Source organism: Aspergillus costaricaensis (genome assembly GCF_003184835.1).
Source record: "Aspergillus costaricaensis CBS 115574 unplaced genomic scaffold BO79scaffold_27, whole genome shotgun sequence".
NCBI classification, from domain to species: domain Eukaryota; kingdom Fungi; phylum Ascomycota; class Eurotiomycetes; order Eurotiales; family Aspergillaceae; genus Aspergillus; species Aspergillus costaricensis.
The window spans coordinates 232,444-245,266 of record NW_020291827.1 but is presented as its reverse complement, the minus strand read 5'-3'; the positions used below and the strand labels follow the sequence as shown (position 1 = coordinate 245,266).

The following is a 12,823-nucleotide window of genomic DNA, read 5'->3' as shown; positions in this document are numbered from 1 at the left end:
AACTTGGCTTCAGCCCACCTTCTCCAGGCCAAAATAGTAGGCAATAATTTCATTGCTGGAGAATCAGGTGTGCAGCGCGGAAAGACAGAGTCGATCGTTACTCTGTAGTTGAGGAGGCCAGAGCTCCCCTTGCGTGGATGATGGATTCCCCCACATCCAGCATCCGTCGCCTGACTGGTTGGTCCTCCGCCACACACCCCGCAAAAAAGATGTGAGGTCGCATCTCGTATTCTTGGTTTTGACTAGGGAGAGAGCAGGTGGATGGAAGGTAGACTAGTAGTAGTAGACCAGTGACCAGCAGGGTATGTGAGTGTATAAGTGTATGAGTGTGTGGATGGGTGGTGATGATACTGTACATGTATGTATGTAATTTATAAATAATAATAAGAATATAAACGGAGTAACATAAAAAATAAGGGCACAGCAATAATAGCAGCGGCGATAATGGCTGTGTTTTTTTCGTTCCATGTTTTGTAAATGACCCACGGTGAGGAGGCAAGTGGGCAAGTTTCGGGGAGGAGGGCCGGAGTGCCTGATGGTCCTATCAGATGTGCTGGCAGGCCCATGGGGGATGGCGAGTCATCCATGGGAAGTTCAAAGCTGAATCGAACAAGTCCAGAATGTGGCAACTGGCTAAGGCACCGGCCAATCTGCTTAACTCTAAGAGCGCTGGCTGGCTTTTGTGGTGAGCCCGATCGGATCTAAGATAACTTACTTGGTTGAGTAAGTACTACGGAGTAGGTAACTACTACTATACGTGGTTACTTAGGTACAAAGAGGAAGATGGCATTTAAGGGACAAGCTGAATGGCAGACAATACTAGTGAGTACTTACAGTATACAACAAGTAATAGTTACTGTGTGACATCGGATATGCATACCGATTACATACCGAGTCAGGAAGGATAGAAGGTATTTGAGTTGGGCTGGGTTGAAAGAAAGAGATGATTGCTGTGCTGATAGCAAGATGGATACGACAACCCGATACTACGGTGATAAGTGAAGTGACATTTATCTATCGCCCGGGCTTTATCGGCTCCCCTTTTACACTTCGACTTAGTATTCCTTACTATTTACTCAGACAGTTTAGTGCAAATGGTTAGTGACGGTGAGAAAAACTGACTAGTGACCGTACTATACCCGGTATGGAGGCGTATGATGTATCATGCCCGGGCAGCGTGACTAAGCCCAGGCTGTGCCATTCCAACTTTCCCTCCACGTCTCCACTCCGTCTCCGGCCCTTTCGCTTTCTCTCTCTCTCTTCTTGTCTTCTTTCTCTTCCCCTGCTGTTTCTTTTCTCTGAAAGCCCGTCCTTGGCCCGGGGATTCAATTCTTCAGCTTCTGTTTCTTCTTCGGTGATACCTTTGCGACCTCTGCGAACGCTGCGTTCTTCCCCGCCCATTCACAGCCAACCCCCATCGTTCCCGGGCTGGAAGTGCCTCTAAATCCAAGTTTCTGGTGCAAACTAGCACCACCGCCTACCAATTTCCCCCGCGGCTTCTGGCCCGTTACTGGGGCCCCTTCCCTCCCGTCGCAATTATTATCTCTCATCGCCTACTTGCCCCGTTCGTTATCACCAAACTCAACTTGAGTACCTGGCCACGTTCCTGGATTCAATCCAGGCAGTCACCGGCATGACACAACTTTTCGCCTCCAGTCCGTCCTCCGTGACGAACGAGAAACGCGGGAACTTTCCCAGTCTCTCCCTGGCCTCCAAGAAGCATTCCAACGATTCGAGCCACTTCCCCACGAGGATCAAGAATTTCTTTCGCATCAACAGTTCCAGCAGCAATTCTTCCCATGCCAGCCACCACAACAATGATCCGCGTGATCGCGATGGCAATACCTCCCCGCCCGCAAAGTCTGATGCCAAATCCGGCTTTAGACAATCCCGGTTCCTTCCCACTATCGGCCGAAATCGCTCAACCACCGTTGCCAGTGAAGGCAATCCGCTAGACGAAGGCGTCTCCCCGACCGCAACGGCCAATCCATACTTTGTCCATCAGGGCCAGCCTTCGTTGCAGCATCGGAATGATGGCTCGGTGCCGTCGTCCCCGCCCGATACCCCCGAATTGCAGGTGGACGGTGTCTCTGCTGCCGAGCAGGCGACTACTGCCAACAAGGTTGAGTTGGCTCGTAAGCTGCGCCGTGTTGCTTCGGCTCCGAATGCGCAGGGTCTGTTTGCCCGTGGCGAGTCTGACGAACGTCCTCAGACGGCTGAGACTGGAAAGGAACTTCTGGAGCCGTCCGGGGTGGATGATCCACAAGTCACTACGGTGGAGGTGGCGTCCGACAAAGATGTGAATCTTGCCGTGCCGAAACTTGGCCCCCACAGTAAGATTCCTACTCCCGGCCAGATTCGGGATTCGGTTGCTTTCCGCAGGACGTATAGTTCCAACTCGATCAAGGTGCGCAATGTGGAGGTAGGACCGGGGAGTTTTGATAAGATCAAGTTGATCGGTAAGGGTGATGTGGGCAAGGTGTATCTTGTCCGGGAGAAGAAGTCGAGCCGACTCTATGCTATGAAGGGTGAGTTTATGCCTGCAGCCTTGTCTGTTGGCTAAGTGTGCTGACTTGACTAGTACTGAGCAAGAAGGAGATGATCAAGCGGAACAAGATTAAGCGGGCATTGGCCGAGCAGGAAATTCTTGCTACCAGCAATCATCCGTTCATTGTTACACTCTACCACTCCTTCCAGTCTGAAGACTATCTCTATCTGTGCATGGAGTACTGCAGTGGTGGCGAGTTCTTCAGAGGTGTGTTCTACGTTCGATAGATACCGGCTGTCGCTGACTCTTCTAGCTCTTCAAACCCGTCCAGGAAAGTGCATCTCCGAAGATGCTGCGCGATTCTATGCCGCAGAAGTTACTGCTGCGCTGGAGTACCTCCATCTCATGGGTTTCATCTACCGTGATCTGAAGCCCGAAAGTATGTACCTTGATAGACATAGGTTTGACTTATGCTGACTATATTGCTCTAGACATTCTCCTCCACCAGTCTGGCCACATCATGCTATCCGACTTTGATCTGTCGAAGCAATCCGGACCGGGCGGTGCGCCTACAATGATCCCGGCGCGGAGTGGCAACTCCACGACGTCTCTACCGACGATTGATACCAAGTCATGCATTGCTGACTTCAGGACCAACTCGTTTGTCGGTACGGAAGAATACATTGCCCCCGAAGTCATCAAGGGTTGCGGACACACTAGCGCAGTCGATTGGTGGACGCTTGGTATCTTGATCTACGAGATGCTGTACGGCACGACACCATTCAAGGGCAAGAACAGGAATGCTACGTTCGGCAACATCTTGCGGGATGAAGTGCAATTCCCCGAGCATGCAGCGGCCCAGCCAACCTCCAAGTAAGCTCTCTCGGTCTGCGTTACCACACAGTTGCTAACATTCGCAGCCTCTGCAAATCATTAATTCGTAAACTGCTCATCAAGGACGAGACTAAGCGCCTGGGAGCTCGAGCCGGCGCTTCGGACGTCAAGACCCATCCCTTCTTCCGGCAGACGCAGTGGGCGCTTATCCGGCATATGAAGCCGCCAATGATCCCTCACCAGAGCCGTGGCACGGATACTCTCAACTTCCGCAATGTCAAGGAGAGCGCGAGTGTCGATATCGGTGGACCCAGCACAACCAAGATGAAGGGTGTACCGATGGATTCGGGACTTGCGACGCCAAATGGCGAGATAGCCGATCCCTTTGAGGAGTTCAACAGTGTCACCCTTCATCATGACGGGGACATGTGATTGGCCCGTTGTGCACCACCATGTTTTCTGCCTGCCCAAGCATATGCTTTGCTAGAGGCTTATTTTACGACTATGATGCATGAAAGATCTCTACACGGAGTTCACCATCTTACAGCTATTACCTGGAGTATCGGAAGTTTGACGTTGGGAGTTTGCTTTTCTTTTCTTATACACAGGGTGGTTATCGATATATGCTGATATCCAATGACTGCGTCCCATGCATGGGCTAATATTCGGCTGTCACTTTATGGTTTGATGCGGCAGCGATGTAACAGTTTGACTGTTTCTTTGTTTCTATCACAGTTATTGCAGCAGACGGCGTTAGCGATTTCGGTTGTACCTTAGCAAACAGATCTTTGAGCAAAACAGTGGTGTGGGCTGACTTGTTCACACCAGGACGGTTTTGGTCGGGGATGCTTTCTGTTCTTTATTCTGTATTTGTGGGCGACTTATTGATGCTTGGATGTCCGATGGGACAGGCCCGGTGCCTTATGGACATGATTACGTTTATGAATTTATATGTATTTTCTAGACTCCACAGACCGCTCTGTAAATGTTTCCTGATATAGATACTGATAGTTTGGGTTGAATAAGACACGACGGAAATCCATCCGCCGCGACCCAAACAAACCAAACCAGATCCAAACATACCTACTTTCAACATACACAAAACAACGCACCTCCCGCCAACTCAACAACTCCCAACACACACAGAGACGAGACATACAGAGAAAAAGAACCAGAATAACAAGGAAATACTTATCAACATGTCCTCCCCACCCGACTCCCACAACCACTCCCCCCTCCACGACCAAGACCACGACCAAGACCCCTCCCCCTCCTCCGCGCCAGACTCAACCCCCAACAACCCTCTCCTCCGCACCACCAACCCACTCGTCAGCTCCCTGGAACAAGAAGTCCTAGATGAGTATACTCGGCTATTAGGGAATGTGAATAAGGTGTGTTTACCCCCTTCACCCAATACCCCATCATCCTACACTCAATCAATCCTTTCATCCATCCATCCAATCCTACTACAAACACATACATACACACGCTTTACACATCATCACTACACGCATGCTAACCATACCCCCGAATGGGATAAAGCTATCAACCAAACTCTCCACACTCGCCGAATCCCCCACGACCCTCACACTGGACGGCCTCCGCGGCCTGGAACGTCAAACCGCGACTGTCTGTACCCTGCTCAAGGCGAGCGTGTATAGTATTGTTCTCCAACAGCAGATTTTTAATGAGAGTGAGGAGCAACAACAGCAGCAGCAGATGCAGATGCAGCAGGAGATGGAGATGGAGGGGGATGGGTATTCGGGGATGATGGGGCAGGGGGGTGAAGGAGGGGAGTATGGGTATGGGGATGGGGGGTATGGAGGGTATGGGGTTGAGGGGGAGAGTTTTGGGAGGTATTAAATGATTCTCCTTGCAGGGGTTATGGTTATGGGATATGGTGATGGTGGATTGCATGGTATGGGTTAACTGGGTTGGGCTATGGGTGTGGGTGGTGTTTGATAGATGTGATTGATATATGATATACCCCGTTTTGTATTTTCTAGACTTATTTAAGTGTTGATTTGTTGATGGGTTGATTGAGTATTGCTTGATGCTGGATACAAATACATGTTTAGACTGTAATACAAGATTGAACAGAATAGAAAAAAAGAAAAGGAAAGGAAAACATTATATACACCGCCCATGACGCAAATGAACATGTCTGCTGTCTGTATGCAGTGTTGTGTTCAGAGAGATATATCTTTCAAACCCAAACCTCAAGCTGTTCGCCGCTCACGACGGCTTAGAACGCCCTTGCCAGAGTAGTACACTCCCCGTACATCGACCATCTTCTTACCCCGGGCACGGGCAATATCCTCGGGGTTGCGCTGGCTCATGAGCGCCTCGTAGGCGGCCTTGACTGTGTTCATGGGGTTTCTGGACCGGTTGACCCGGGCGGCGATATCATGGATACCGGCCGCGCGGCACATTTCGAAGATCAGGTGCTGGCAGCGGAGACCGAAACCTGTGGCAATATCAAATGTTAGCATTAATCTAATAGTTCATATAGCGGACATCGTACCTGGGGGACGGTGCATCAACTTCAACTCCACAGCTCCGACCTTGCCCTCGACATCACCGAAGATGGTCCGCTTCTCGTAGCGCGGAACAGGTTGCATGTTCTTCACAGCACGAGCGCGAGCTTGTTGGCAGGCATCGACGATTTCATCGGACTTGGCAATTCCAATTCCCATGAGACCGTTCTGGTTACCGGCGACCGTGACGACGGACATACTCGGGACCTTACCCAGTCGAGTCTGGTTGCTGACACGGCGAATGACGAGATCCTTGATGTACAGGGACTTGATGTACTCTCTACCGTAGCCCGTGACCTGGAAAAGTCTCTTCTCCGCCTCGTTGGGTTCTTCGGGGTTCAGATATGTGAGCTCTCCAAATCTGGTCCGGTATTGCGGCCTCGGAACAATCTCGTCACCCATATGTTCCAAGGTTTCTCCGTCCTTCAAAAGATTGGGCGAGAGCGCGCTGTGTCCGTTGCGCTCGTTCTCCTCCTTGCCGTGGGTCACCCGGTTGGTCTCGAGGAATCGTACGAAGTCTGCCGGCTGGGGGTCCTCCGATGATTCGGCAAAGAAGCGGGCGAAGTCTTCCATGAAATCATCCTCCGTCTTGAATGTCGCGTTGTAGTCGGAGTTGGTCTTGGGGGCGCGAATGTGCTTGTCGACGCCGGGCTCAATGACCGAGAAATCATCGAGATACTTCAGCCTCATGGAATCCCGACGGAGACGGAACTGTTCAGCCAGGTCTTTCGGGTCAATGGTCTTCTCACCGGCCTCAATGGCGGCGATCTGTTCGGGCGTGTAATGTTCCCGGAGGGCGGCCTTTTCCTCCTCGGTGTAGTGCTTGAAGTCGTCAAGCTTCACCTCCCGGTAAATTTCATCCAGGGTCTTTCCCTCGGGGGCCTTGTTGACTTCAGGGACCTTCGGTTTCCGATCGGAGAGCTGTATCGACGACAGGTGGAACTGGCGACTAGGCACGCGAGGGCCGGCGGAGGCCGCACGCGAGAAGCTGCAGAAGAGGCATCGGGCCGGACGTGCGAGACTCATGATGAAGCGGATAGGGAGCTCTCTGGCCAGCAGAGGCCACTTGAGAGCAGATAATCCGGGGTGGTGGAGAAGAGGGGGGGAGTAAATGAGGTGATGGACGGGGAAGTTCAAGACGGCGAAGGGAAGGACATTGAAGTTCGAGTGAAATTCTCAGCGGGTCAACTCCAGCCAATCCCCGCCCGCCTTTTCCTGCTCACTCACTTTTTCCTTTTCCTCCATCACCCCAACTTTCTTTTCTTCCTCCTACTTCAACTTTCTCAATCCCTCCATTTTCTGATTAACTGGTTCGGGATTTATATATGTTTGCCTTGCGATCCCTGCGATCATATACTCTTCGAAAACTCCCAACCAGTGTCCCTCGACAGGTCCAACGGTTGGCCCTCTTCCATCAATCTGCTTGCCCGCGCAATGCGCAATTAGCCTCCAATCCTCCCACCATGCAGAATTCCCCCAAGAAGCCCGACACCGTCGCAAAGCGGCGCAAGAGAGTCAAGGCTCCCCGCGACAACAAGAGCAGCGGCTTCGACGAGGTCCTCCAGGCCGATATTGATCAGCTTCTCCGCAGACACAAGCCCGAAACCGAGCTCGAGACAGAAGAAGCTTCTACACCCCCGCAACCCACCCTTCCCGAGCCTTTCACCGAGATTGAAGTCCAGATCGCCGAGATTTCGTCGACTGGTGATGGTCTCGCATTGTCCGAGAACCAGGATCATGTCTACGTTGTTCCTTTCACAGTCCCCGGCGACAAAGTGCTGGTCAAGGTGGTGCGGCACTTCCCCTCCCTGTCCTACAGCATGACAGACTTTATCAAGGTCATTGAGCCTGGCCCTAAGCGCAACGATGCCGGCATTGGTTGCCAGTATTTCGGCCGGTGCTCCGGATGCCAGCTGCAAATGATGTCGTATGAAGACCAGCTCGCGCACAAGAAGCGCATTGTGGAGAAGGCCTACGCCAACTTCTCTGGCTTGATTCCGGAACTAATTCCTGCCATCGACGAAACTTTCCCATCTCCGCTGCAATACGGTTACCGGACGAAGCTTACGCCGCACTTCGCAGCTCCTGGCGGAAACAAGAGGAGGGGCAAGGGACCCCGCGAGCCGCACAAGGAGGTGCCCCCGATTGGTTTCACTTTCAAGAACCGACGCATGGATTTGGATATTGAAGACTGCCCGTTGGGTACCGATATTGTCAGACAGGGATTGAAGAGCGAGCGCAAGCGTGTGGCTGAGACCATCGGCAATTACACCAAGGGTGCCACTCTTCTTATGCGTGAGTCGACCACTCGCGTGCCGAAAGAGCAGGACAGCGAGAACCCTCCTGCGCCCATCAACAAGCCCGGACAGGATTCCGGCGACGTCATCCGCGTCGAAAAGGATACCTACATTGAAGAGAAGCGCTGCGTGACCGACTCGAACGCCACCAGCATTGAGTATGTCGACGACTACGTCTTCACCAACAAAGCTGGCGCATTCTTCCAGAACAACAACTCCATTCTCTCAGGCTTCACCGAGTTCATCCGCCAACACGTTATGCCCCCGAACAACGACCAAGACGCCAAACCCATCAAATACCTCCTGGATGCCTACTCCGGCTCCGGTCTTTTCACCATCACCCTCTCCCCGCTATTCAAGTCCAGTCTGGGCGTCGACGTCGCCGGCGACTCCATCGCCTCGGCACGGGACAACGCCCGCGACAACAAGCTCCCGAACACCGGTTTCGCCGCCGCAGACGCAGCCGTTCTCTTCAAGGACGTCCCCTACCCTCCTGACCAGACTCTGCTGGTGATTGACCCCCCGCGCAAGGGATGCAGTGACGACTTCCTTCGGCAGCTGCTGGCCTTCGGACCGCGCCGGGTGGTCTACGTCAGCTGCAACGTGCACACGCAGGCGCGCGATGTGGCTGTCATGGTGCAGGGCGATGCGGAGAAGAAGATCCGGTACGAGATCGAGAGCATCCGTGGATTCGACTTCTTCCCGCAGACGGGACATGTTGAGGGAGTGGCTATTCTGAACAAGACGAGTATACCCGAGTCTGCTTGAATTCATATATATGATGGCGTTGGTGGTTAAAAGGAGACATGACTGATAGATTCGCGTACATACAATGAGCAAATACCATTTGCAGTTTGCAATATCTCTTCATCTATACTCTACTTATCGTGCTGGTTCTTCTGATAACCCGCTACAGAACTAATCAACTGCGCTCAGTCTACAGATCAGGATCGGCAATCTTCAAAACCGCCTTGCCCAAATTCTCCCCGCGCAGCATGGCAACAAACGCCTCGGGACCATTCTCAATGCCCACCGTGATATCCTCTTTGGCATTGATACTGCCCTCCTGCAGCCACTACACATCATCAGCAGCCATCCTCATACCCAGGAAGAATGATACACTCACAGCAGTAACCTTCTCATCCCTCTCCTTAATCCACTTAGGTCCCATATCCTTATCCCCAACAATAAACCCACGCATGCGCAATCTCTTCGTGACCACATTATACAGATTCTTAACCCCATACCGCTCCTCCGGCTTGAGATTATACTGCGAGACCATTCCACAAGCCACTGCAATCACAGTCCCAACTAGTCAGCATCCACACTCTACCCACAAGGATCTTAGGAAAAAAAGGTTGAACTCACCAACTCTCCCCCCATTATTCATAACCTCCAAAACAGCATCCAGTTGCTCCCCACCCACATTCTCAAAATACACATCGACACCACTCCCCCCCTCACCACCAACCAACCTCCCCAACGCCTCCTTGGCCCCCTCCACCCTATAATCAAAACACTCATCAAACCCCAATTCCTCCACCACATACCTCCTCTTCCTCTCCCCCCCAGCACTCCCAATCACCCTACACCCAACCCTCTTCGCCAACTGTCCCACCACACTCCCCACCGCCCCAGCAGCACTACTCACAAACACCGTCTCGCCCTTCTTCGGCTCCCCGATCTCAAACAGCCCAGCGTACGCAGTCAACCCCGTCATGCCCAAGATCCCTACATACTGGGACAGCTCAATCCTAGATGGTAGTGGGGTCGGGATCTTCCGGATGGGGCTTTTCGCTCCGTCGAGGCTGTTCTCGAGCGTCCATAGCTGCTCTTCTTCTTCGGCTTCGCCGGTGGCAGGGGCAGGGGATGCAGATACAGCCAGCACGCTGTATTCCTGGACAGGCAGACGCGCGTAGATGATCTCGCCCGGTGCGAAGGATGCGTGCGTGGAGTGCACCACTTGGGCTACGGCGTAGGCCGTGATGGGCGTGTTGAGCGGGTATGGTGGACTGTAGGATTTGATGTGGGCGGGGCGCATGCGCCCGCGCATGTAGGGGTCCAGGCTGGCGTAGAGGAGCTTGGTGAGGAGGGCGTTGGGGTCTGTGGGTGGGGTGGTGATGTCCAGGGGGCGGGGGAGGGGGGTTAGGTCTTTGTGGGGGGTGGGGAGGCCCGTGGGGATGTTGGTTAGGATTAGGGAGGTGTTGGGGTACATTTTGATGGAGGTGTCCTTTGGGTAACTGTGTGAGTGGTGATGGTGTATTGGTTTGGGGGGGATTGGAATTGAGAGGAGTGAGAGGAGGAGGAAGGTGTACTTGGTGCTTGTACTTATACTGCGATGTTGTGGTATATGCGGGGAGTGTATGGTGCGGCGTCTAGTCGGTTTAGAGTAGGTCTATGCTGCTCTAGGAGAGATCGCTGGATGCTGAATGGTGTGATGTCTAGTACTATACTAGTAGTAGTGTGCTACTGGTGCTTACTTCTGGGTTGCTGTTCCTGCTTAGAAATGCGAGTAGTCAAATAATGCTTAGAAATACATCTGGCTGTTTCTTGATTTCTGAGGATGTAGCGGCATTTACCTCCGATAATGGTTTACGAGGCAGAGGAAAAGGCAGTCCTGGACATAACACAGCAGAGTAACTATACATTTAGTATATACAATCAAAGCAAAAAGATAACCGTCATCTATTTGCTATCACCGGATATTGGCAGAAGCAGGAGCATATCAAGTTAAACTATAAACAGAACCACATATTTACGAACTGCCAGGGCCTCCCAACAGCGCAAAGCGGCGCACGATACTAGGACCAATCTCATCGTACTCTGCCTTGGTGTGGCAGTAACTGCGGAACTCCGGCGTCTGTCCCAGCAAGCTACCTCCGAACCACGGTCCGTGGCGCTGTCTCTTGTGTGTCACAACCGCCACGTCCAGTCCACCACTTCTGGCACCTCCGCTGCGCGCCTCCGACGCCCGAATGCGTGCATCCACCAGATGACGGATATCACGCTGAAGACGCCGTCCAAAGTCCTTGTACAGCGTAGATCCACCGGACAACACAATGTTCTTGTACAGACCCCTTCTCACATCGATGGGGGAAGACTGGATCACGCCGTCGACGACGTTAGGCAGGGGGGTCAAAAAGTCCGACGAATAGATCTCGGGGTTGAAGAAGATCTCCGGCGCCAGGAAACGTTCGTAGCCCACATCGATGCTCACGGTCCGGCCGTTGGGCGAAGTCACAGTGTGCTTAAGCAGGCGGTCCGGCTCACGGTCGTAGCGGGCGAATTCCTTGACGATGTCGGGGCACACATAGCAGTACTCTTCCTTGACCTTCTCAGCCGTCTTCAGGCTGCTGTCCGGCTCACCGCGGTCACGGAGCAAGCTCTGGACAAAGTAGGTGATATCGCGACCGGCAATGGGTATACTCTTGATAGATGATCCGATGACGTAGCCTTCGGCGACGGGAATAACGTGTGTGACACCGTCACCAGAATCGATGACGGTTCCGGTGAGAGAGCGGTCGGTCACCTTCGAGGAGGTCCAGGAGGCAGCAAGGGCCAAGACAGCCTGGACGGCGATGTAGAGACCGGCACAGTTGAAAGACTCGAACATGATCTCGGCGGTGTTCTCACGGTTCTCGGGAGGGTTCAAGGGCTATGCACACAATGTCCGGTCAGCATCGCATCCGCCGAAGGGCAATTGGAGAAGTCGGAGGTCTTACCGGCTCAGTGAGGAGGAAGTAGTGGTCCTCCGGCTCGACGCGCAAGTACTTGAAGATGGAATTCGACCAGAACCGCTCCATGTGATCCCAGTTCTCGATCTGACCATGGCGAATGGGGTAGTTGATAGCATAACCGGGCCCGTTGGCCGCTGCCAGAGCTTCATCGCCAATGAAGAAGTCCAAGTCCTCTGTACCACGCTTCGCGGATAGATGGGAGCCTGCCCCACCACCGGTAGCTAGGAAGGAGGGTTTGTTCGCAACAGGAGGTCTACCGGCAGCGGAGGAGCCAGCGCCTCCGGCACCAGCTTTGGTCGCAATGGCGGTGGGAAAGACGAAAGAGGGCGAGTCGTTACCGGCGAAACCTGGGAGACTTGTCAGCCTGGAGCTTGCCGGCGGAGCTCCACGTGGAAGCTATCAGGAGTCCTACCAAGCTTGGAATAACCGGTACCGCTGAGCGGAGAGAAGGAGCGGATTAGTGACCGCGCAAGTAAAGTGTGATTTGGGGATGGTAAAGGGCATACTTGTCCATGACAACGGCCGGAGTTTGGGAAGCCATGATTGATGATGTGGAGTACACGCACACTCCCCCTGATCAGTGGTCGGACTAAGGAGGTAGATGGAAGAGGTGAAATTAGACGATTGAATGGGATTGCAGGGATGAGAGCGCAATCATCCAGGAACTCCGCCAGGAAGGACGGGCGAGAATTATGACGAGAAGGGGATTGATTGGAGGGGAAGAGGAGGGGGGTAAAGGGACGGAGATGGAGATGGAAGGCGGGCAGTCAGTTCAAGGATGGATGGAATGCCTGGATGCCCTGCCTGGATACTGCGGCTGCCCCATACTTTACGGGTAACGACGTCACGTTTGGTATGGTACACCCACTGCATCCACAATACACTGCAGATGTTATTATTACCTTCAATTCCACATGTAGATAGAATCTC

General features: G+C 53.0%; 6 protein-coding genes across 6 annotated transcripts; 3 read left to right on the top strand and 3 right to left on the bottom strand.

Annotated features, from left to right (window-relative positions):
• The first annotated feature begins 1,287 nt into the window (after nt 1-1,287).
• On the top strand, nt 1,288-4,251 carry BO79DRAFT_289352 (putative serine/threonine protein kinase (Nrc-2)). The gene is made up of 5 exons (XM_025688772.1): nt 1,288-2,528; nt 2,582-2,755; nt 2,802-2,927; nt 2,980-3,361; nt 3,409-4,251. The coding sequence occupies exons 1-5, from the start codon at nt 1,634-1,636 to the stop codon at nt 3,752-3,754; spliced, it is 1,923 nt and encodes a 640-aa protein (XP_025536952.1). The 5' UTR covers nt 1,288-1,633; the 3' UTR covers nt 3,755-4,251.
• Nucleotides 4,252-4,438: 187 nt separating this feature from the next.
• BO79DRAFT_239401 (DASH complex subunit DAD3 family protein) lies at nt 4,439-5,185 on the top strand (the record flags this gene model as incomplete). The annotated part of the gene is made up of 2 exons (XM_025684917.1): nt 4,439-4,713; nt 4,865-5,185. Exons 1-2 carry the CDS (start codon nt 4,522-4,524, stop codon nt 5,183-5,185), a joined length of 513 nt encoding a protein of 170 aa, XP_025536951.1. The 5' UTR covers nt 4,439-4,521.
• A 171-nt stretch (nt 5,186-5,356) lies between these two features.
• BO79DRAFT_178005 (mitochondrial 37S ribosomal protein uS5m) lies at nt 5,357-6,976 on the bottom strand. The gene is made up of 2 exons (XM_025679959.1): nt 5,847-6,976; nt 5,357-5,789 (listed from the first exon to the last, which is right to left on the bottom strand). The coding sequence occupies exons 1-2, from the start codon at nt 6,883-6,885 to the stop codon at nt 5,542-5,544; spliced, it is 1,287 nt and encodes a 428-aa protein (XP_025536950.1). The 5' UTR covers nt 6,886-6,976; the 3' UTR covers nt 5,357-5,541.
• A 346-nt stretch (nt 6,977-7,322) lies between these two features.
• BO79DRAFT_239399 (tRNA (uracil(54)-C(5))-methyltransferase) lies at nt 7,323-8,960 on the top strand (the record flags this gene model as incomplete). The annotated part of the gene is made up of 1 exon (XM_025684916.1): nt 7,323-8,960. The coding sequence occupies one exon, from the start codon at nt 7,323-7,325 to the stop codon at nt 8,922-8,924; it is 1,602 nt and encodes a 533-aa protein (XP_025536949.1). The 3' UTR covers nt 8,925-8,960.
• A 61-nt stretch (nt 8,961-9,021) lies between these two features.
• Nucleotides 9,022-10,371, bottom strand: BO79DRAFT_178001 (MDR family NADP-dependent oxidoreductase; the record flags this gene model as incomplete). The annotated part of the gene is made up of 3 exons (XM_025679958.1): nt 9,022-9,231; nt 9,283-9,449; nt 9,525-10,371. The coding sequence occupies 3 exons, from the start codon at nt 10,369-10,371 to the stop codon at nt 9,094-9,096; spliced, it is 1,152 nt and encodes a 383-aa protein (XP_025536948.1). The 3' UTR covers nt 9,022-9,093.
• Nucleotides 10,372-10,778: 407 nt separating this feature from the next.
• BO79DRAFT_177998 (actin-related protein 3) lies at nt 10,779-12,652 on the bottom strand. The gene is made up of 4 exons (XM_025679957.1): nt 12,400-12,652; nt 12,306-12,328; nt 11,879-12,240; nt 10,779-11,811 (listed from the first exon to the last, which is right to left on the bottom strand). Exons 1-4 carry the CDS (start codon nt 12,432-12,434, stop codon nt 10,912-10,914), a joined length of 1,320 nt encoding a protein of 439 aa, XP_025536947.1. The 5' UTR covers nt 12,435-12,652; the 3' UTR covers nt 10,779-10,911.
• Nucleotides 12,653-12,823: the final 171 nt, after the last annotated feature.

What these genes read in the sequence shown, in the direction of transcription:
- BO79DRAFT_289352 (XM_025688772.1), top strand. Translation starts at nt 1,634, where the DNA reads ATGACACAACTTTTCGCCTCCAGTCCGTCCTCCGTGACGAACGAGAAA. An exon ending in CCGACTCTATGCTATGAAGG is followed by an intron (nt 2,529 to 2,581) that starts GTGAGTTTATGC and finishes TGACTTGACTAG; the next exon opens with TACTGAGCAAGAAGGAGATG. An exon ending in TGGTGGCGAGTTCTTCAGAG is followed by an intron (nt 2,756 to 2,801) that starts GTGTGTTCTACG and finishes TGACTCTTCTAG; the next exon opens with CTCTTCAAACCCGTCCAGGA.
- BO79DRAFT_178005 (XM_025679959.1), bottom strand. Translation starts at nt 6,885, where the DNA reads ATGAGTCTCGCACGTCCGGCCCGATGCCTCTTCTGCAGCTTCTCGCGT. An exon ending in GTTGATGCACCGTCCCCCAG is followed by an intron (nt 5,790 to 5,846) that starts GTACGATGTCCG and finishes ATATTGCCACAG; the next exon opens with GTTTCGGTCTCCGCTGCCAG.
- BO79DRAFT_177998 (XM_025679957.1), bottom strand. Translation starts at nt 12,434, where the DNA reads ATGGCTTCCCAAACTCCGGCCGTTGTCATGGACAA. An exon ending in CCGGCCGTTGTCATGGACAA is followed by an intron (nt 12,329 to 12,399) that starts GTATGCCCTTTA and finishes CTCTCCGCTCAG; the next exon opens with CGGTACCGGTTATTCCAAGC. An exon ending in ACTTCCTCCTCACTGAGCCG is followed by an intron (nt 11,812 to 11,878) that starts GTAAGACCTCCG and finishes TTGTGTGCATAG; the next exon opens with CCCTTGAACCCTCCCGAGAA.